The sequence below is a fragment of the Pseudorca crassidens genome, chromosome 16 (assembly GCF_039906515.1).
Source record: "Pseudorca crassidens isolate mPseCra1 chromosome 16, mPseCra1.hap1, whole genome shotgun sequence".
In the NCBI taxonomy this organism is placed as follows: Eukaryota; Metazoa; Chordata; class Mammalia; order Artiodactyla; family Delphinidae; genus Pseudorca; species Pseudorca crassidens.
The window spans coordinates 1,309,083-1,330,414 of record NC_090311.1 but is presented as its reverse complement, the minus strand read 5'-3'; the positions used below and the strand labels follow the sequence as shown (position 1 = coordinate 1,330,414).

Below are 21,332 nucleotides of genomic sequence, written 5' to 3'. Positions count from 1 at the left end.
GTGCAGAACAGCCAACACCGAGTGGTTCTCATGTTGTTTTTCTCAGAGGTGGAAACTATACAGGAACACAGCAGAAATTACCAGAACGGTCTGTATCTCTATAAAACACTCTTCACGCCCACACCCCTCCCCCCTTGATGGACAGGAGCCGAGCAGCCCCTGGGCTGGCCCCCCACCCCCACCCCGGCTCCAGGCGGCACGGCCGGGCGAGGCGAGCTATGTACAGCAGGTGGCAGGAGACCAGGGTGCCCGTCCAACCACGCGGCCCGTCGGGGGGCCACCAGGAGAGCCCGCGTGCGGGCCACGTGCTTCCGTCCGCCATCGCCCGGGTGGCCCCGCCCTCCGTGCCCACTGCTCTTGGCCACACCCACAGCCTCTTGTCACCACGTGCTGCCGAGAGCCGGAGGGCAGCCTCGGCGGTCAGACTGTCCAGGGAAAGTCCAGCCGGGCTGCAGCGGGAGCCGCTGGCCTGGGCCTGGGCCTGGACCCGCCGGGCCGCTCCGTGGGAAAGTCGATGCTGGGCCTCCGCCCGCCGCCGGGTCCCTCTGGAGGCCCCGAGTCTCCGGCGTGACCTGAGCTGACGCCGTGGGCAGGGGCCGCCTAGCCGCTCCCGGCCGAGGGGCAAATGGTGCCGCACACACGCAGGGCCGAGCGCGCCCCCTCGCCGTCCGCCAAGGCCTCTGCGCCCTCCCCGGGCTCAGGTGCGGGCAGGGGCTCGCTCGTGGGGTCCTGGCTCCTCTTCAGCCTGGGGGGAGACACAGGGAGGGCCTTGACGCGGCCTCGCTGGCAGCCCCGGACGCTGCTCGCTGGCCCAGGGCCTGTCCAGGGACTCCTGGAGTGGGTCCCGCAGGAACACGGACACATGCTGGGCATCTCTGCCTGGGCAGAAGCTCCTCCAGCCACACTGGCTCAAGAGGGCGTGCGGGCACACGGGGCGTTCCAGCCCAGCACCCTCTGTCTGGCCGTTCCTGGCCCTCGGTCTCGGAGCGGCAGGGCTGGTGAGTCTCAGCCCATTTCCAGCCAGAAGCTAAAAGGGGGCCTAGTTTAAGCGCAGGATCTGCGAGTCAGCAATTCTGGAACAAAGCGCCTGGCCAGGTCCCATCACTACGCAGCCTTGACCTCCAGGATGATGGCCACTGTCCTAAACGAGTGTCCACACGTCGTCCTGGTCACTGAGGCAGGACAGAGCACCAGCTAATCCTGCTCACTTGCCAGGCCAGAGCTCAGAGCCGCCTCCTCCAGGAAGTCCTCTGGCCTCGCCCCACTCCTCCTCCTCTCGGGCCCCACAGCACTGGGCCGCCTCCCTCCACTGTGGCAGGTGTTTTGGGTGTCTATTTGTGGCCTGTCGTATCTCCCTGCCAGCCAGCTCTGCCCTTTCTGCCCCACAGGCCTGAAGAACCGAGTGAGGGGTGGGAGTTGTGACTGCAGGGGCCGCCCAGGAAGTCGTCTGCCCTCAGCTGGGCAGGTCCACCCAGCGTCTGCCCAGGAGATTCTGGCCACTGGCTGAAAGTGCCCAACGAGCCCTTCCCCCAGAAGCCTGAACAGGGACCTCCCACCCTCTGCCCCAGGGCCACTGCTCAGAGACCCCGAGGAGGGCAGGGGTCAGGCTTCCCAGCCCCGCTGATGCCACGTGGCTGCAGTGGCCAAGAAAACCGAGGCCCAACTCCCCAAAGTCCTTTCTGCCCCCATTACTGGCCCCCAGCACGCACACTCACTTTTCTCTATTAAAAATCACGAAGTCTTGCTGGATGGCATCAAGGCAGTCCTGAAGGTAGTCATTCTCCTGTTAGTCAGAAAGACACAAAGATGAGCGCACGGACCCCGCCAGTTTCCCTCGCATCCCTCAGGTGAGCTCCTGGGCACCCCTGGTCCGCTTCTGCTCTGTGGCCTCCCCCTCTCTGAGGAGCCTGCCTTTGGGCTGTTTCGGCAGCCGGAGCGCACGGGAGTTTGCATCTCCAGGTGACCCTTAGCCAGAGACAGAAGGACGCCCGGCCCCTATCTCAGGGTGGTTGCAGTGTGTGCAGAGCCAGACTCGTGTGGAAGCCACACCGGGCTTGGTTCCCTCCCCTCCCCCGCACACACCAGGTCCTCCTGGTCACTTGAGCCTGGTACACAGATCCCATCTGAGGGTCTGACTCCGGGGAACCTGACTAAGAAGGTCCCCGGCAGGAGCTGTCCCAAGAAGCAGACGCTCAGCATGGGGTTCTGGAGTTGGGTCCCGCCCTGGCCAGATGCAAGGAGTGCTGAAGGGCCCCGGCGGGCGTGAGATCCCGACCGCTAAGACCCTCGCCTCAGGTGTGTCGGGAGAGTGTGCAGGTGGAGGGGACGCCCTGGGACTGCGGGTCAGGGTGGTCGCGCCTGGCCCCATGGGTGTGTGAGCCACGGGCTCGGGGCGGCCAAGCAGCAGCCCCAGCCGCAATGTGGAGACGCTCCATCCCGCAGCCCCGACAGGGCGCTGGAGACAGGCTGAGACGTCCGAGCAGCGGAACTTCAGAGAACGCTGGACTCACAGCCTTGAAGTTTCCTGCATCAAATGTAAGGCCCTGATAGGGAAGGAATGGGCCTCTGGGACGTGGGAGGGGCCACCCGAGGAGATGTTCGTGGGCACGTTAACCCTATGCCCCTGCACTCCCGAGCCCGCGGGAGGGCCTCTCGCCCGCTGGAGGAGAGTGACACCTCCACCCCAACTCCTGCGGACGACGCAGAGCTGCAACCACAGCAGGCGAGACACAGCACTCGCCCGCTCAAGCCCTGCCCCCCCCCCCCCCGCCCTCCTCGTCACGTGCACCCCTCGCAACTGCGCAGGCGCTCAGCCTGCTGGTAAGGAAGGTGTTACTCAACGAACCGGCAGGACGGGCCTGGGAGGGGCCTGGGGGTGGGGCTATGTGGCTGGACAAGGGAGAGTCTGCCCTTCCAAGACTTGGGTCTAATTCCCCGGCAAGAGCCCCTGGCGTGTGTGGGTCCTAATACGCTGCAACGTGGAAACATGGGAAAAATGACGGCCCAGGTGAAGAGTCCGGAAGGTTCAGAACGGCCTTGGGAGAATGCCGGGGGGCCGCGGGCGCGTCAAAGTCTCAGAGGACTGGGCAGCTGGAGCGCGTCAACAGACTCAAGTATAAAGACCCTCGGACCCGTCAGATGACCGTGTTCCTCTGGAGGGCCCGAAGGACACTCCTTCCAGCCAGATGACAAGGAATGAGCTGGGGGGGGGGGGCACGGTGCCCTGGGGAAGCTCAGTGGCGTCTGTCTTGTTCAGGAGGTTCTGCTCCAGGACCGAGCCCCCAGAGGAGGTGATGACGGGACCCAGAACAGTGGAAGCCGTAACCTCGCCTACTCAGCCGCACTAAGGGGGGTGGGACTGCCGCAACAGGCCTCCAGGTTAGAGGGGCACGCAGGGCACCCCGACCCCCAGGGACGTGGACGATGTTCGACAGATCACGGCGCTCCCAGGGGTCAGAGACGGACAGCCAGTGCTTGCACGCGCGCACCACACACACACACACACAGTAAGATCAAGGGTGCGGGAGCAGAAGGCTGGCGTCGGCCACCTTGATGGAAGGTCACAATTCTTTTTCTCATTTCCACATTGAATTCGGTTCTCAGACCTAGACCCATGGGCTGAAGGAGAGGCAGGCTCCCTGTAGGGAAGGCCCAGGCTAATTCACAGCAAGTGTACACGGCAGCTATACCCTCAGCCCTTCCCAAAGGTATCTATGACCACTTCCCTCATGTCTGCACACAGGAGGGGGGAAACGCCCAGCCGTTTAGAGGTCTGTTGGAGACAAGGTCTGCGCTAACACTTGGCCCACGTCCATCTTAGCCTACGCAGTGGCTACCGCCCCCTAGCTGCTGCCTGCATAACCAAGACCGATGTATTTGGCATCTAGCAGAATTCTCAGATTAGTACCTTGACCTGTGGAGTAACAGCTATTATCATGGAAAAGCCCAGTGATAGCTCCTGAAACTCTACCCCCTCTCAACAAACCAGCCGAGACAAGAAATAGAAAACAAACCCACCCCCAGAGTGGAACAGCAGGTGCCACTGGGAGGGACGTCTGAGGCTTTGCCTTTACCTGTGGGGACCCAGGGATGCTGCTTCCATTGTTTTCCCGTTGACTTCATGAGCCTGGCCCTGCAGAGATCAGACGGCTCGTGGCAGGAGAGGGGAACTGGGACAGATTTAACCTAGTGGTGGCCCGAGCGCCACCGCTGAGCCTGACGCGGGCGCTTTGCCAGAACAGATGGCGCAGCTGCTGGTGTGTGGCGTGCAGCCACTGACTGGACACACACATGCTTTCCGACCCCATCGGCAAAGAGGGTTGGTATTTTGCATTCACCTAGGACTAACACAGTATAAAGCCAGTCCCCAGTTATGAGGGTTCGGCAGACGACTTTTTGACTTTACAGTGGTGTGAAAGTGATATCAGGTAGTAGAAACCGTACTTCAAATTCTGAACTTTGATCTCTTCCCGGGCTAGCGATATGCGGTCCGATCCTCTCCTGTGATGCTGGCCAGGGGCTGCAGCTCCAGCTCAGCCCCACGGCCACAAGGGACCCAGACAGCCGTTCTGGTTTTCATGTTCAGTACAGCATTTTGATCATTTACATGAGACAGTCAACACTTTATTATAAAATAGACTCTGTGTTAGATGATTCTGCCCGGAGTGCTCTAAGCACGTATAAGGCAGGCCGGACTAAGCTACGATGTTTGGTAGGTGAGGGATCGTAAATGCATATTGACTCATGATATTTTCAACTTACAACGGGTCCGTCAACCCTGGCTCAGTGCTGATGATAAACGGACAGGTGCACAAACTCCGGCCAGAGCCAGTTCTGGACCGGAAGCTCAGGCCACTCAGGGACGAGGGCCGAGGTCACACCAGGAGGTGAGCCCCTGATGCATGCAGACCAGAAGAGGTACCATCTGAGGGTGAGGAGGTGCTAGAGTGGGGATGGGGGATGGAGAGACGCTGTCCGCGGCCTGGGGGTTGGCGGGGGGAGGGGCTGCGGTTCATCTCACCCTTCCGCACCCAGGTTCTCCAAGGACAAGAGACACTCCTGCCCAAGGAGCCGCTCGGAGGGTCTGGGCAGCGTTAGAGGCAGACGGTGTGCACAGTGCCGTGCCCCAGGGACCCCTCCTTCCCGAGGCACGGGCTGTGCTGTCGGCAGGGAGCTGGGGCTGCGCTGCGCACCCCGCCCGGCTCTGGCGCCTTTCCTTGCAGTGGCACATGCGTGTGGTCCAGCGACCTGCTGTGGGCTTTTGGACCCTTTGCCGCACAGAGTCAGGAAGCCACGGAAATGTCTATCCCTCTGGGGCCTTTCGCTGACTGGCTGCCGGGTGCAGGGGCAGGAAAGGCCGCTTCCCCAGAGTGTAACCCGCGCTCAGGTCCCTGAAGGGCAGGCTGCTCTCCGAGGACGCTGCCTGAAACCCAGACTTGCTGCCCCCCACCCCGACTGCATGAGTGGCTGTTCCGGGCACCCTGCCTGAGTCAATCCGTGCACACGGTCCTCGCGGTAGACGTCCACGGGCCCTCTCGATGCTGATACAGCGTCTGACCCCAGGTGTCACCAAGGTGGGGAGTGACGAAGGGCCTGGGCCTGGGGACCAGGCACCAATCCCTAACTCTGTCACAGATGACCTGCTGAGCAACTCAGATGTCATTCCCAAACCCCTCAGGATGCCCTGGAAATGCCAGGGACCCAGAGTAGCCGAACCGTCTCGAAAAAGAACAGGTCGGAGGACTCACACTTACTTCCTGACCTCAGAACTCACCAGAGAGCTCTAACTGTCAAGTCAGTGTGGCACCAGCAGGACAGACACACAGCTCAGCGAACTAGAACGGCAAGTCCATAAGTAAACCCCCACATCCACTCCATAAATAAACCCCTACCTTCACGGTCAATTAATTTGTGAAAATGACGCCAAGCAATTCAACGGAAGAAAGAAGAGCTCTTTCAACCAACAGCGCCTGGACGACTGCACGTCCACAGGCAAAAGAATCAGGTTGGACCCTACCTGACACTATCCACAAAACTAACTCGAAGCGGATTCTACACCCAAACTGTAAGACAAAGAACATAAAACACTTAGAAGAAAACACAGGAGTACCTCTTTGTGACCTTAGGTGAGGCAATGGTTTCTTAGAAACGACACCAAAAGCATGAATGAACAAAGGAAACAGATACGTGGGGCTTAATCAAAACCAGACTTCCGCTGCAGATGGTGTCAACCAGAAGAAAGGAAACCCACAGGACTTCCCTGGTGGCGCGGTGGTTAAGAATCCGCCGGCCATTGCAGGGGACACAGGTCTGAGCCCTGGTCTGGGAAGCTCCCACATGCCGTGGAGCAACTAAGCCCGTGTGCCACAACTACTGAGCCTGCGCTCTAGAGCCCGTGAGCCACAGCTACTGAAACCCACACGCCTACAGCCCGTGCTCCTCAACAAGAGAAGCCACCACAATGAGAAGCCCACGCACCGCAACAAAGAGTAGCCCCCGCTCGCTGCAACTAGAGGAAGCCCGCGCGCAGCAACGAAGACCCAGTGCAGCCAAAAGTCAATAAATTAATTAATAAATTTATTTTTTTAAAAAGAAAGAAAACCCACAGACTAGAAGAAAATCTTTACAAATCGTCTGTCTAAGGCACTTGTGTGCAGAATATGTAAATAAATAACTTATCGATCAATAATAAAAAACAGAAATAAGAAATGTAACTTCAGCTCTTTCATATAAAGAACTCAAAGCCATCACTCCCACCCCGATAGCAAGAACAAAGTCAGACCAACAGGACATCAAGGACAGCTCCACACCTGCAGTGCCCCTGCCGGCACCAGGGGCTGCCATCAGGGGAGGGGATGGGAGCCCACCCACCTTCTCACTGAGAAATTGAGGGTTCCAGGGAAGACCCCATCCTGGCCTTTCACCGCAGTGAGAAGAGGCTGACACCCATCTCTCTGCCCAGGACCCAGGCCGGGGGCAGCACAGGCCCCCCAGGTGTGAGAGGCTGCATCCCAGGACATCCCCACAGGCTCGGCCGGGTCCGGGGGCTGGGGGACTGCCGAGCACGTACAGTGTCCCCGCTGTGATCACCACCATCCACACCCGCAGCCCTAGTTGTGTTGTGAACGCTGGCCATGCCCCAGGGACGGGTCCAGGCTGGATCCCCTGCTCCCCGGGAACGCCCCCCACTTCCAAGAGCAGCTGACCTGGGGCAGGATGGGGGCTTTGACAGGTTAAACCATGTCCCCCAGGGTGGGGTCCTGGCCCCATTTCCTCAGAATGTGAAACGACGTCCCTGCAGATGCCACCAGTCAAGTAAAGGGCAGGTCACCTGCACTACGCATCCTACCCAGTGTCACTGGTGTGCTCGTGCGAAGAGGAGGCAGAGACACCCACACGCATGTGCACACACATGCACATGCACGCGTGCACACGCACACACATGCACTCACACGTACGTGCATGCACGCACGCGCACATGCACTTACATGCAGCCTCCATGCACACACGCATGCACACGCGCGCACATGCACACACTCACGCGTATGCACGCACACGCATGCACAAAAGCGTGCGTGCACGCACGCACACAGGTGGCCCCGTGACCACGGGGGCAGAGCCTGGCCCTATGCAGCCACAGCAGAGCTGGGTGAGGCAGGAGGCACCCTCATACCCCGACGGCCAGTGCCCGCCCTGCAGAGGAGGGAGCGAAGGGCAGGCAGGAGCAGCTGGGCTGGGCGCGGGCCCCGAGCTCACCGACTGGGAGCTGTCCCTGCTGCTGTCCCGCGACCTGTTCTTGGCCAGGCGCTTCTTCTTCTTGTGCAGCGGCCGCGACTCCAGGATCATCTCCTCCAGCTCGAAGGTGGGGTCGCAGTGCAGGCGGCCTTTCTGTGGAGGACGGTGCTGAGCCCGGCACCCGGCCACCCTCGCCCGCCCCGTCCACCCTGGGCCTGTGGGCTTACGTTGGGCACGAAGCCGGGCTCCACCTTCTTCTCACTCAGCTCGGTCCACAGCACATCGGCCAGTGCGGGGGCCGCCTGCATGTCCTGCAGGCTGGACACGCGGTGCTTGGGGTTCACGGTGAGCAGCTGGAACAAGGCCCCGGTCAGCTTGCCCCGGGCCCAGGTCTACCCGGCGCTCACCGGCCCCGGTGCAGGTCTCCCCGGAGCCATCAGCAGGCAGCAGCCTGGCTCACTGCCCTCCCGCTTGGAGCCCGACAGGATGGTGGCTGTCACGGCCCCAGGAGGCCCCAGGGCAGCCATGCGTGTGTGGCCAGCATCACGGCCATCGCCTTTTCCGGGGGAAACAGCAGAGACCCAGTCCAAGGCTCCCCAGCCTGGTGTGCGGACCCTCCTCACCCCCGGCCTGGGCCCGCGGCGGCCGAGGTCCCGCCGTGTGAGCCACCTGGCTGCTGTGGGCACAGCTGCGCGGGGCGAAGGCTGTGTTAAGAGCCCCTCTCGGGGGCTGGGGGAGGGCCTCTAGCTGCTTGGCTACACGTCCAGGGCCTAAGGTCTCCGGGCAGGGGCCAGGACCTGCCCAGCAGGACCCCGGGGCCAGGAGACGGGAGCTGGGGGTGAGCCGGGCCACAAATGTCCAGCGCGCCCTCCCTCACCCATCCTGACCCAGCTTCGACGCCCCAGTGTGCTTGAGGGACGGCTCTCCGAGTGGGGAGCTGGCTGGCCAGCCGAGGAGCGGCCCCCCGGCCCGGACCTGGACCCCAGGGGAGGCACTCCAGTGGTGACGCCACAGCCCCAGGTCCCCACCAGGCTGAGGTCCCCACCAGGCTGAGGTCCCCGGGCCGCTGCTGACTTGTGCTCAGGACCTGGAATGCGCGGGGGTTCTGGGGTTTTCTCTGCTTGCTCCCCGCGGGGGGCTGGCCAGGCCAGTGACTGCCCACCTCCAGCAGGAGGCATGGGGCAGAGGGGACCAGAGCAGGGCGGCCCCGGCACCCAGCCCCACACACCCTCCCTCCAACACACACGATGGGGTGACCTGCCCTGAGCCTGGGCATCTGTGACGCGCAACCAGGTCGTAAGGATTAAATTCAGCTGCACCTGTGCTCACGTGGGCCGAGCTGTTACAGCAGGACAAGGAGCGGGTGGCCGCTGGAAGCCCGGCCGGAGAAGCACACAAGACGCAGAAGGCGCGAACCAGATGCCTTCTCCGGACCAGGGCCTCCAGGCTGCCCACCCTCGGGACAGGATGCCCGTCGAGCCCCACATGTCTGGCCGGGCCTGCGCTCCAGGCAGGGCCGGGAGGGGCGGCTCACCTTCCGTAGCAGGGCCACCATCTCCTTGGACCAGGTGGGCACGTACTGGACGCTCACGGTGCTGAACAGCTGCACCAGGGACTCCGCGGTGTTGCCCGAGTGGATGTCGTAGGGCCTCTGGGCAGCAGAGGCAGAGCTGCAGCGGCGCCTCCCCGAACCCAGGGCCACCCGAGGTGAGCCTACCTGCCCCCAGCCCCCGGTGCAGGCCCAGGGAAGAGCCCAGGAGGCCAAGCCTGCAGTGCAGCCGGGGAGGCGACCCGAGAGGCTGCCAGCGGGCTGGGAAGGACGCACAGCGCCCCCAGGGCGCCTGGGCCTGGTGGACCAGCTGCAGAGGGCAGAGGGGGCTGCCTTGCCTAGGGCCTTCTCCAGGGCAAGTCCTCTGAGGCCCCGACGAGGAGCTGGGAAGGGCAGGTGGTGACCTGACGAGGCCCCCAGCCTCCGGGGCTCCAGCGCTGGCTGGGCCGCGGCAGCTGCGGGGATAGCACAGGGGCCCACCCGCACACGAGCCTCACGGGAAGTCCCGAGGGGGCAGCCCTGCTGGACGGTTCTCTGCCTGCCCCCAGCCCCCTCCAGCATGCAGCCTCGCTGACGGAAAGCACGGACCGCCCTGAGCACCTGGGGGTGGGGGCAGCCTCACCCCTTTGGGAGCTGGGGACACCCCGGGGGGACGCAGCTAGCTCGGGGTCTGGGGACTGAGCCCGCGGGCCGCAGGAGCTCCATACCCATCCACGCAGCAGTTCATAGGCCATCACCCCCACCGACCACCAGTCCACCTCGAAGGAGTAGCCAGTCCCACCGTTGACAAAAGACTGGAAGATCTCCGGAGCTTTCCAGGGAGGGAAGGAGGAGCTGAGCATCCCTGACCACAGGGCCCGTGACCCCAGCCCCGGTGACCACAGGGCCCGTGACCCCAGCCCCGGTGACCGCAGGGCCCGTGACCCCAGCCTCGGTGACCGCAGGGCCCGTGACCCCAGCCCCGGTGACCGCAGGGCCCGTGACCCCAGCCTCGGTGACTACAGGGCCCGTGACCCTAGCCCCGGTGACCACAGGGCCCGTGACCCCAGCCCCGGTGACCGCAGGGCCCGTGACCCCAGCCCCGGTGACCACAGGGCCCGTAACCGCAGGGCCCGTGACCGCAGGCCCAGAGACCAGGCTGCCGCCAGAGCTGGACTAGGAAGCTGCCCTCGGCGGTCAGTCTGTCCTTCCCCACTGACCGCCTGGTTCAAATCCCGGTCCCACAGCCTGACGAGGGTGGTGGGCTATCTCATTATCAGACCCACAGTACACGCCCGTCACTCAGATTCTTCTGCACGGATCAGGCCTGGCTGTTCTTAGCCTGACCGTCCCCTGCTGCTGTGCCTTTAGGTCAGTGACCCGACCGCACCAGCCACAGGCCAGGGGAGGAGACCGGCCGGCAGGCTGGCGGGGCCACGGGCTGGGAGGGGCGAGCCTCACCCATGTACGGCTTGGTCCCGGCCAGCGCAGTCGCCCTCTCGCCATCCTTTATGATGGTGGCGATGTTGAAGTCAGTCAGGTGCGCATGTCCTGCGAGGACAGAGGACAGCATGACTGTCCCAAGGGGATGTGTCCTGCGGGCAGGGGCGCACACCCTCCGCGGCTTTGGCTCACACGCCCAGGCTCACCTCGCTCATCCAGGAGGATGTTATCGGGCTTCACGTCTCTGTAGAAAGAGCAGGAAGCAGGGAGATGAGTCCAAAGATTCCGGCAGGGCTGGGGGTTCCCACGAGCTGGGTCCTAAGACCCCCTCCCCACCTGGCAGCACCCTGGCAGAGCTGGGTGCACCCAGCCCTTCACCTCCTGAGGCCAGACGGCGGGGAGAATGCCCAGCACTGGACGCCGAGGGGCACTGAAGCCCCCAGAGGATGAAAGCAGGACCCCCTCGCCTGGACCCCCGAGGCGGGGCCCTCTCCCAGAGCCCCGCAGCTGCGCAGAATTGTCAACTGGGGGTCTGTGGCTCCACCAGCTGGCCTCAGGCCTCGCCTTCCCAACCTCTCGGCACTCAGTAAACGTTCGGTGCCTGCACCGTGACCAGGTAACAGAATCCCACAGGCAGAAACGCAGAATCACGTCTACTTCACTTTCTACCACGTGGGATTTTGTGTTTTATCCTGTGGATGCAGCTTCATCTTTCGCATTTCATCTGCCTTCAGATGCTAAAATTAGTTTGAATGTTAAATGTTAAAATTAGCTTGCATTTGCCAAAGACATGGCAGATGGGCACAAGGGCACCTGCTGGGCGGGGGCAGGGATACTGCAGTTGAACAGACCAGGTGAAGCCCCCCTCCCCACCCCAGGAAGGCCACCAGCCCTCTGTGCCCAGCCTCAGCTGGGGATGCTCAGACAGGACCCACCCCAGGCGGCCACCTTACGTGCAGCCATGGAGCTGGCCTCAGAGCCAGGCACTGACGGGCCCGGTGCCACACCTGGGGGCAGGGCTGCGGGGGAGGGCAGGGCAGAGCACACAGGAGCCCATCTGGGTCCTGCTGGAGGGCGGCACCCGCCCCGTCAGGTGTGCACACACCTGTGGATGATGTGCTGACTGCGCAGGTAGTCAAGGGCCAGTGCCGTCTCACAAACGTATAGCCTCACGGTGTCCTCAGAGAACTGGACGTTCTGCTGCAAGTGGTAGCGCAGGTCTCCCCCCGGCAGCAGGTCCACCACCATGAACATGTCCTCCTCGTCCTGGAAGGAGTACCTGTGGGCACCGTGGGAGGACCTGGCATGCACACGGCTGGGGGACCAGAGTCACAGCTCCTGCCACACCTGACGAGTCCCCCTGTAAGAGCCCTGGCCCCAAGGCCACCCCCCACCAGGCACCCCCAGGAGAGGGGCCCTGCCCAAGGAGCCACCTGGAGCCAGAGCCCTCAGGAAAGACAGAGAGGCCTGTCCCCATGGGAGGTGCCCAGCTGGGACAGAGATGCCCATGGCTGACTGATGGAGAGTGGAACACAGCACTGTCCCTGGGCCATTTTCCTGATGCCCTGGTTTCCTCTTCTCCAAAAAGGGGATAAAGAGGGTTGTTAAAGAAGAAATTGAGACAGTGAGGAGAAATGCTCAGGTAAGGCTGGGCAAGGGACCAGCTTCTAACAGCCGGCAGCTGTAGTGACTGTGGTGGTGATGGTGGTTGTGGTGGTGATGGCGGTGATGGTGGTGATGGTGGTGACGGTGGTGACGGTGGTGATGGTGGTGACAGTAGTGACGGTGGTGATGGTGATGATGGTGGTGATGGTGATGATGATGGTGGTGATGGTGGTGATGACGGTGGTGACGGTGGTGATGACGGTGGTGACGGTGGTGATGGTGGTGATGGTGACGGTGGTGATGGTGATGATGATGGTGGTGACGGTGATGGTGATGATGGTGGTGATGGTGGTGACAGTGATGACAGTGGTGATGGTGATGATGGTGGTGATGGTAGTGATAGTGGCGATGACGGTGGTGATGGTGATCATGATGGTGGTGATGGTGGTGACGGTGGTGATGGTGATGATGGTGACGGTGATGATGGTGGTGACAGTGGTGACGGTGATGATGGTGACAGTGATGATGATGGTGGTGACGGTCGTGACGGTGATGATGGTGGTGATGGTGATGATGGTGGTGATGGTGGTGACGGTGGTGGTGGTGACGGTGGTGACACTGGTGATGGTGGTGACGGTGACGGTGATGATGGTGATGATGGTGGTGATGACGGTGGTGATGGTGGTGACGATGATGATGGTGGTGACGGTGGTGATGGTGATGACGGTGGTGATGGTGACGGTGATGATGGTGGTGACGGTGATGATGGTGATGATGGTGATGGTGATGACGGTGGTGATGGTGGTGATGGTGGTGACGGTGGTGACGGTGATGACGGTGGTGATGGGGACGGTGATGACGGTGGTGACGGTGGTGACGGTGATGACGGTGGTGATGGTGGTGACGGCGGTGGTGGTGGTGATGGTGGTGATGGTGACAGTGGTGATGGTGGTGGTGGTGACGGTGATGATGGTGATGATGGTGGTGATGACGGTGGTGATGGTGGTGACGATGATGATGGTGGTGACGGTGGTGACGGTGGTGATGGTGACGGTGATGATGGTGGTGACGGTGATGATGGTGATGGTGGTGATGGTGATGGTGGTGATGACGGTGGTGATGGTGGTGACGGTGATGACGGTGGTGATGGTGACGGTGATGACGGTGGTGACGGTGATGACGGTGGTGACGGTGATGACGGTGGTGATGGTGGTGACGGCGGTGGTGGTGGTGATGGTGGTGATGGTGGTGACAGTGGTGATGGTGGTGGTGGTGACGGTGGTGACGGTGGTGATGTTGAGGATGGTTTTGGGGATGAAGGTGATAAAGAAGAAGACAGTGGTGAGATGATGAAGATGGTGGCAGTAGGAAAACAATGGTTTAAGGACCTCCGTCCACTTTGTAATCTCTTCTGTGAGCTCTCAGATAATCAGCTGGCTCTTGTCTCAAGAGTAAAGTTACAAAGAATTAAGTTTTCATGTCATGTTCCTCCCTCTTCCCCCCAGAAGCCACACTGGTCTCATTCTAGGGGCTCACAGGACTCCAGGGAGAGCGGAAGGGGTTGATCTCACTGCAGGCTCCCCACCCCTCAGCTGGTCTTGGTGCTCAGTTTGTGGAGGAAACTCAGATTTAGGCGCTAAAAGCCTCCCTCCCGGACTTCAGTGCCAGAAACTTCATGTGTCACAGGCATCCTCTGTGGGGAAGTCCAGGCTTCCTGCAGGCCAGGAAGCCCTGCGTCAGTGCCATGTGTGTGTGCGTGTGTGTGTGTGTGTGCGTGTGTGTGTGTGTGTATGTGTGGACACCTAGTCCGGGCTTCCTGCAGGCCAGGAAGCCCTGTGTCAGTGCCATGTGTGTACGTGCGTGTGTGTGTGTGCATATGCGTGTGTGCGCGTGTGTGTGTGTGTGTGTGGACACCTAGTCCGGGCTTCCTGCAGGCCAGGAAGCCCTGCGTTAGTGCCATGTGTGTACGCGCGCGCGTGTGTGTGTGTGCACGCGTGTGTGTGCGTGTGTGTGTGTGTGTGTGCGCGTGTGTGTGGACACCTAGTCCGGGCTTCCTGCAGGCCAGGAAGCCCTGTGTTAGTGCCATGTGTGTGTGCGTGTGTGCGTGTGTGCGTGTGTGTGTGCGCGTGTGTGTGTGTGTGTGTGGACACCTAGTCCGGGCTTCCTGCAGGCCAGGAAGCCCTGCGTCAGTGCCATGTGTGTGTATGTGTGGACACCTCCCAGGGCACTGCGAGGCGAGGGGGGAGAGAGGGGAGGCGGAGGGGGAGGGTGCCCAGGGCAGGACAAGGCTCCACCCCGCCAACTCCTGGGAGGCGAGGCAGGGAGAGAGGGGAGGGGAGGGGGAGGGTGCCCGGGGCAGGAGAAGGGCTCCACCCCCACCAGCTCACCACAGGTTCACCAGGAAGACGTGCTCGATCTCCTGCAGGATCTCCAGCTCCCGGAACACATTGCGGACCTCACCCCGCTCAATGCACTGCTGCTTGTTCATGTACTTCATCGCGTACATCTTCTCCGTGTCCCGCTTCTGCACGATGCACACCTGGGGGCAGAGAGCATGTCAGCACCGCTGCCGGGACGCGTACCGCGGCCGTAACAACACTGAAATGACCGGATTTCACGTCCTTGGCGGGAATAAGTCTCCTGTGCAGACTGAAGCCGGGGGGACCCGGCCTGAGAGCACAGATGCCAGGGGTGGCTAGGCCTGCATGGTGCCCGCGCCCCTCACGGGCCGAGACCTGGGCTCCCCCTTCCCAGGGCTTGGGGCAGTGACTGGTTCGGAGGATTGATGGGGCATGAACGAGAGGACCCCCCGCTTGGTGCCCTGCACCCAGGGAGCCCAGAAGCAAGAGCTGCTGCTCCCACCAAGCACAGGCCACCGTCCCCATCACAACAGGGACGCTCTCAGATAGTGGGGCCCTTGCACGGCTCAAATTCCAACCCTCTGAGCAGCGAGCTGCAATGTCAGTAAGCAGTGTTGACACTGCCAACACGGGGCTAACTGCTTGCAGAGAGACCAAGATGCAGAGGGGAGTGAGAAGCACAGAATAAGGAGAAACTCGGCCTGGGGTCCCTCGTGGCCAAGGAGCATCAGTCAGAACCCGGACAAAGGAAACCAGGGTCAAAGAACAAGATACTGGGCTGCAGAACCAGTGCCACGCCCCCCATTCAAGTGGAGACACCATCCCCCCAAGACAGATAACCCCAAGGCATTTCCCACAGACTTCAGTCTCCAGATCTTCAAGGAGTGACAGCCAGAGACCCGGAGGAAGTGGAAAATCCTGGAGATCCAGATGGGTTGGGGACTGTCCCAGATGCCTCACCCAAAGGCAGGTGGCCTGGCACTGATCAGACATCTCAACGGGCACCAGATCTTGGGCCAAACCTGCTGGATCCAACCCTTGGGTGAAACCCACGTCCCTCACACAGGAACGCATCTTAGAAACGCAGTGACTTTTCCAAAGATGTTCTTCATCAACTGTATAACACACTTTCAAACCACCTTAACATCCAACATCCTTATGGACACGGGCAAGTAAGAGCAATGAAATATCACACAGCCACTGGAATAATATTTATAAATACTTTTAATGACGTGTGACGACTTAAAAAACGCCAAGGGAAAAGGTCAAGCTACATTATTTAATGCAAACAGTGTAGAGATGACACACCCATATCGGCAGAAGCCAGACCTGCTCGGGCAAACAGAGCAGCCCCGCTGGGGCTGGGGGCAGGGCACGCCGAGCCCCTCCCTGGCTTTCGTTCCTGCAGCGTCATCGTGGCGCCATCTGGTGGCAGACGCCCGAGGCCCAGGCGCACCCACGTGGTGAGACAGCCAGAGTCCTGCACACCCACGTCTACCCGCTACAGTGACCCTCACGGGCACAGCTGCGGTTTCGAGGTGACTCCACGCTCAGCCCCGCGCTGCCCACAGGCCGTGTCAGGAGCCCCAAGAGGTAGAGCTCACAGGTGATGCCCACGGGCACAGAGGGGGCATCTTTCATGGCTGAGCTCGGCACACCCCGAGCTCACACTGCCCCACCTCGAACCCAGGGGCACAAACCCCACCAGGGGCTGCGACGGCCACCCAGACGCCCACGAAGCCCTGCCTGAAGCTGCGTCACCTGGGCCGACGCCCCAGGAAGACCCCACCCCGGGGACTGGAGGGGTGGGGCTGGGGCGCCGGCCTGAGACCCACATCGCTTCAGGCCTCCAACGACGCCCACCTGGTCTCGAAGCTGTGAAACCACGCGGCCCCGCCGGCGACAGGGCGCGTTTAGAAGGGAGCCCCAGACTGTGGGTGGGCAAGGGCAGCTCTGTTGTCCCCCCAGCTTCTCTCCCCGGCCAGAGGGCCCTGCCTCCCGGGCCTGTCCCACCCCTCAGGCCTGTCCACTCCGACTGGCTGGCCGGTGGCCTCTGAACTTGGCTGACCCTCCGTTTCTCCATCTGGCTCGCGAGCTTGTGAGGGGTCAGTGAGGACGGTGGGTAAGAGGCTTCTGCCAACCGGTCGTGGTCAAGGGCAAGTCCAGGCCTTGTGTGCACGAGTCCACCCAGGGCCGTGTTCCCTGATGTGACCAGCTAAATGATGGCCCCCACGGATGTCCACATCCTCGTCCCCAGACTTTGTGGGCATGTGACGTCACCTGCAAAAAGGACGCTGCAGGTATGGTTAAGCTGGTGATGTCGAGGCGGGAGGCGGTCCTGGCAGGTGCAGGCAGCCCTAATCGTAATCACAGGGTCCTCGCGGGGGCGGCGGGGGCAGAGCGGAGACAGAAGAGTGTCTTGCTCGGCTCTGGCCCCACAACAGAACGCCACAGGCTGCGCAGCTCAAACAACAGGTGTTTCTCTCATGTATTCCGTGGAGGCTGGACCTCCGAGGTCAGGGTGCTTCCTGGCTCGCAGGTGGCGCCTCTCACCGTGTCCTCGCGTGGCCTTGCACGGTGACATCGCGTAGAGAGTGAGCCAGCTCTGGCCTCTTGTTCTTACAAGGACTCCATTCCCATCATGGGGCCCCCTCCCTCACGACCTCATCCAACCATCACAAACACCATCACCCTGGGGGCTGGGCTGCAACGTGGATCTGGGGATCCAGGCCACGCAGAAGGAAACGTGACACCTGGAGGGGCTGCAGCTCTGGGAGGAGGGCTGAGGCAAAGGACGGACTCTCCCCTCCAGCCTCCGAGGGAGCACGGCCCTGCGGGCCCCTTGATCCTAGCCCAGTTAGACTGAGGCCAGGGCTCTGGCCTTCAGAACCAGGAGAATAAACGTGTGCTGTCTTCAGCCACCCCGTGTGTGGTCACTCGTTACAGCAACAATGTAACAAATGCAGACACTCAGCCCTCAGGTGCCCTGAGGGACCCGGACGAGGGTGGTCACTCGTTACAGCAACCCCAGGAAACAAATGCAGCCACTCAGCCCTCAGGTGCCCTGAGGGACCCGGACGAGGGTGGTCACTCGTTACAGCAACAATGTAACAAATGCAGCCACTCAGCCCTCAGGTGCCCTGAGGGACCCGGACGAGGGTGGTCACTCGTTACAGCAACAATGTAACAAATGCAGCCACTCAGCCCTCAGGTGCCCTGAGGGACCCGGACGAGGGTGGTCACTCGTTACAGCAACAATGTAACAAATGCAGCCACTCAGCCCTCAGGTGCCCTGAGGGACCCGGACGAGGGTGGTCACTCGTTACAGCAACAATGTAACAAATGCAGCCACTCAGCCCTCAGGTGCCCTGAGGGACCCGGACGAGGGTGGTCACTCGTTACAGCAACAATGTAACAAATGCAGCCACTCAGCCCTCAGGTGCCCTGAGGGACCCGGACGAGGGTGGTCACTCGTTACAGCAACAATGTAACAAATGCAGCCACTCAGCCCTCAGATGCCCTGAGGGACCCGGACGAGGGTGGTCACTCGTTACAGCAACAATGTAACAAATGCAGCCACTCAGCCCTCAGGTGCCCTGAGGGACCCGGACGAGGGTGGTCACTCGTTACAGCAACAATGTAACAAATGCAGCCACTCAGCCCTCAGGTGCCCTGAGGGACCCGGACGAGGGTGGTCACTCGTTACAGCAACCCCAGGAAACAAATGCAGCCACTCAGCCCTCAGGTGCCCTGAGGGACCCGGACGAGGGTGGTCACTCGTTACAGCAACAATGTAACAAATGCAGCCACTCAGCCCTCAGGTGCCCTGAGGGACCCGGACGAGGGTGGTCACTCGTTACAGCAACAATGTAACAAATGCAGCCACTCAGCCCTCAGGTGCCCTGAGGGACCCGGACGAGGGTGGTCACTCGTTACAGCAACCCCAGGAAACAAATGCAGCCACTCAGCCCTCAGGTGCCCTGAGGGACCCGGACGAGGGTGGTCACTCGTTACAGCAACAATGTAACAAATGCAGCCACTCAGCCCTCAGGTGCCCTGAGGGACCCGGACGAGGGTCGGTGTCACTGCCATGGAACACTGCTTTCCAAGCTGCCAGGGCTGCTCTGGGCCATAACGGGCAACCTGACACTGAGTACGCCAGGCCCTGTGGGCCAGAGACTGGCCAGGAGAGAAGCCAGGGCAGTGGCCACACTGCAAGGCCCCTAAAGGCCACGGATTTTAGGACAGTGAGCCTTTCTGAATCTTTCCTCTATTTCAGCAAAACGGCCCCCAGGTTGCCCTGGGATGGCCAGAGCACTCTCCCCAGCTGGCTGCCCTGGGCGTTGGGGACGCACACCCAGAACCTTCCAAGCTGCCCGAGGACAGCACGGGCTTGACTTAATGTACGTCCGTGCGTCTCCATGTGCCCGGTCCTGGCCGGAGAATGTCACCCAGAAATGCAGACTGACGAAGGGGAGCCAGAGACCCGGGCCTGGGCGGCTACGTAACTATGTTTGGTAAAGTGCAATGACACCAGTTAAAAGCCTGTCACATCTGCTCTCCAAATGCCTTCTCAGGACTTCTGAGCCTGTGGCAGGGTTGGGGTGAGGCACTAGACTTCTCCTCCACCGCCCCCCAGCCAAAGATCCAAGGGGCCGAGAAGGAAGCGGCCGGCAGGGCCCCAGAGGGGCAGGTGGGCTGCCCCACGGGGGCTCCTGGCCGAGGTCACGGGAGAAGAACCCCAGAGCTCCTGCACATGCCGTGGGGCACATTCCGTGGCTGTCAGCCTGGCTGAGTCCCTTGGGAGCTCTGAAGGCCAGTGCCTGCCCCTGGGGCTGCCCCCAAGCTCCGCACGATTCCATCACTCAGCAGGAAGAACAGCCCTACCTACCTCAGCTGCAGGGAAAGGCCCTCGAGCCCTTTTAAGTGTGCAACTTCAGCCTTCTTCCCACCCTTGGCCTGGAGCTGGGAGACGGGGCTGATGGGTGCTACCTTTGTAGGCTGCCAATCTGGGCAAGAAAATGGGCTGTTACGCAGACATGGGCCAGAAACACAAGTAAAATTCTGCCACTGCTGAGATGCAAGGCCAACGGCTCCCTCCCAGAGAGCCCTGATGTAGAAACACCACGTCCCAGAATAATATCAGCTCCAGCTCCAGCTGCCAGCCGACTTCTGATCACACAGACCAGCCAGTGCAACGCCACTCGCTCTAGTGGACGCTGCCCCAGGGAGGGGAGCGCCAGCTTCCCGCGGGCTGTGGTGCAGCCCGCCAGCACCTTCATCACCAAGAGGAGCTCAAGGCACCACCACCGAGCCACCTGGCCCGACTTTCCAGATGCAGTGAAATTCTGGAAATGGAAATCCCCGATGTGCCCACCAGGTGGCCTGATGGCAGAAGGGGGGGCCATCCGTGGTCTGAGGTTTCTGGATCCAGAGGAAGCTGTTAGAGCTGGTCTTGGCCTCAGCATCACCCGGCCCTGCCTGGTGGGGGGAAACCTGGGCCCGACAGGACAGGAAGGGCCTGTGTGCTGAGGACCACACCGGCCCAAAAAGGGCGGGAGCCCGCTGCAGCTGCATGGGGCTGCCATGCAGGAAGGACAGAAAGAAGCCCAGAAAGGGTGCTGCCGACGTCAGTGAAGACGGCCTCAGGACAGTGATTTTTTTCTGAACTTTCTGCATTTTCTAGATCACTTCTTTTTTTTTAAGATTTATTTGTTTACTTAACTTTATTTACTTTTTGGCTGCGTTGCGTCTTCGTTGCTGCACGCAGGCTTTCTCTAGTTATGGTGAGCGGGGGCTACTCTTCGTTGCAGTGCACAGGCTTCTCATTGCGGTGGCTTCTCTTGTTGCATGGGCTCTAGGCACACGGGCTTCATTAGTTGTGGCGCACAGGCTCAGTAGTTGTGCCGCATGGGCTTAGTTGCTCCATGGCGGCATGTGGGATCTTCCCAGACCAGGGCTCAAACCCGTGTCCCCTGCATTGGCAGGCAGATTCTTAACCACTGCGCCACCAGGGAAGTCCCTTCTAGATCACTTTTTTTTTTTTTTTTTTCTGTGGTACGCGGGCCTCTCACTGTTGTGGCCTCTCCCGTTGCGGAGCATGGGCTCCGGACACACAGGCTCAGTGGCCATAGCTCACGGGCCCAGCCGCTCCGTGGCATGTGGGATCCTCCTGGACCGGGGCACGAACCCGTGTCCCCTGCATCGGCAGGTGGACTCCCAACCACTGTGCCACCAGGGAAGCCTTAGATCACTTTTAACATTATTGTTTTGAAAGCCAGTCGAAATTTTCAAAATGAAAATAAGCGAGGGGGTCCTGGGAGAGCTGACAAGAGCTGCGGGATCGCTGGCCAGAGCCCCTTGCGGGCGGTAGAGATTCCTCCTGGCTCTTCCCTTCCGAATGCAGGCTGGCGGGAGGGAGACACTTGTGAGACCTGGTCTGCGAACGTGACTCTGGGGGGCGTGGTGTTGGGAGTCCGTGGGTCATCCATGGACATACAGTGCCCAGGAGTGGTCACTGCCATCCTGTGTCTTGCGTGTCACTTGTCATTCAGAGCCATACGGACCTCTGCCAGCTCCCCCCAGACTGCCTTGTCTGTGCTGCGACATCTCCGCGTAGCCTGTCCAGTAGCACAGCTCAGAGGGTGCTCAGTTCAGGAGAG

At 61.2% G+C, this 21,332-nt stretch overlaps 1 protein-coding gene across 1 annotated transcript in view; it reads right to left on the bottom strand.

Annotated features, from left to right (window-relative positions):
- Positions 1 to 25: 25 nt before the first annotated feature.
- STK32C (serine/threonine kinase 32C) overlaps positions 26 to 21,332 on the bottom strand; it is an 83,037-nt gene continuing 61,730 nt past the window's right edge. Inside the window, exons 3-12 of the mRNA XM_067708979.1 lie at positions 14,698 to 14,849; positions 11,811 to 11,984; positions 10,912 to 10,949; positions 10,724 to 10,813; positions 9,991 to 10,094; positions 9,269 to 9,385; positions 7,962 to 8,087; positions 7,756 to 7,887; positions 1,716 to 1,783; positions 26 to 745 (exon numbers count right to left, since the gene is read on the bottom strand). Coding sequence (XP_067565080.1) covers positions 601 to 745; positions 1,716 to 1,783; positions 7,756 to 7,887; positions 7,962 to 8,087; positions 9,269 to 9,385; positions 9,991 to 10,094; positions 10,724 to 10,813; positions 10,912 to 10,949; positions 11,811 to 11,984; positions 14,698 to 14,849 — 1,146 coding nt within the window. The 3' untranslated portion in view covers positions 26 to 600. The remainder of the gene's footprint in view (positions 746 to 1,715; positions 1,784 to 7,755; positions 7,888 to 7,961; positions 8,088 to 9,268; positions 9,386 to 9,990; positions 10,095 to 10,723; positions 10,814 to 10,911; positions 10,950 to 11,810; positions 11,985 to 14,697; positions 14,850 to 21,332) is intronic.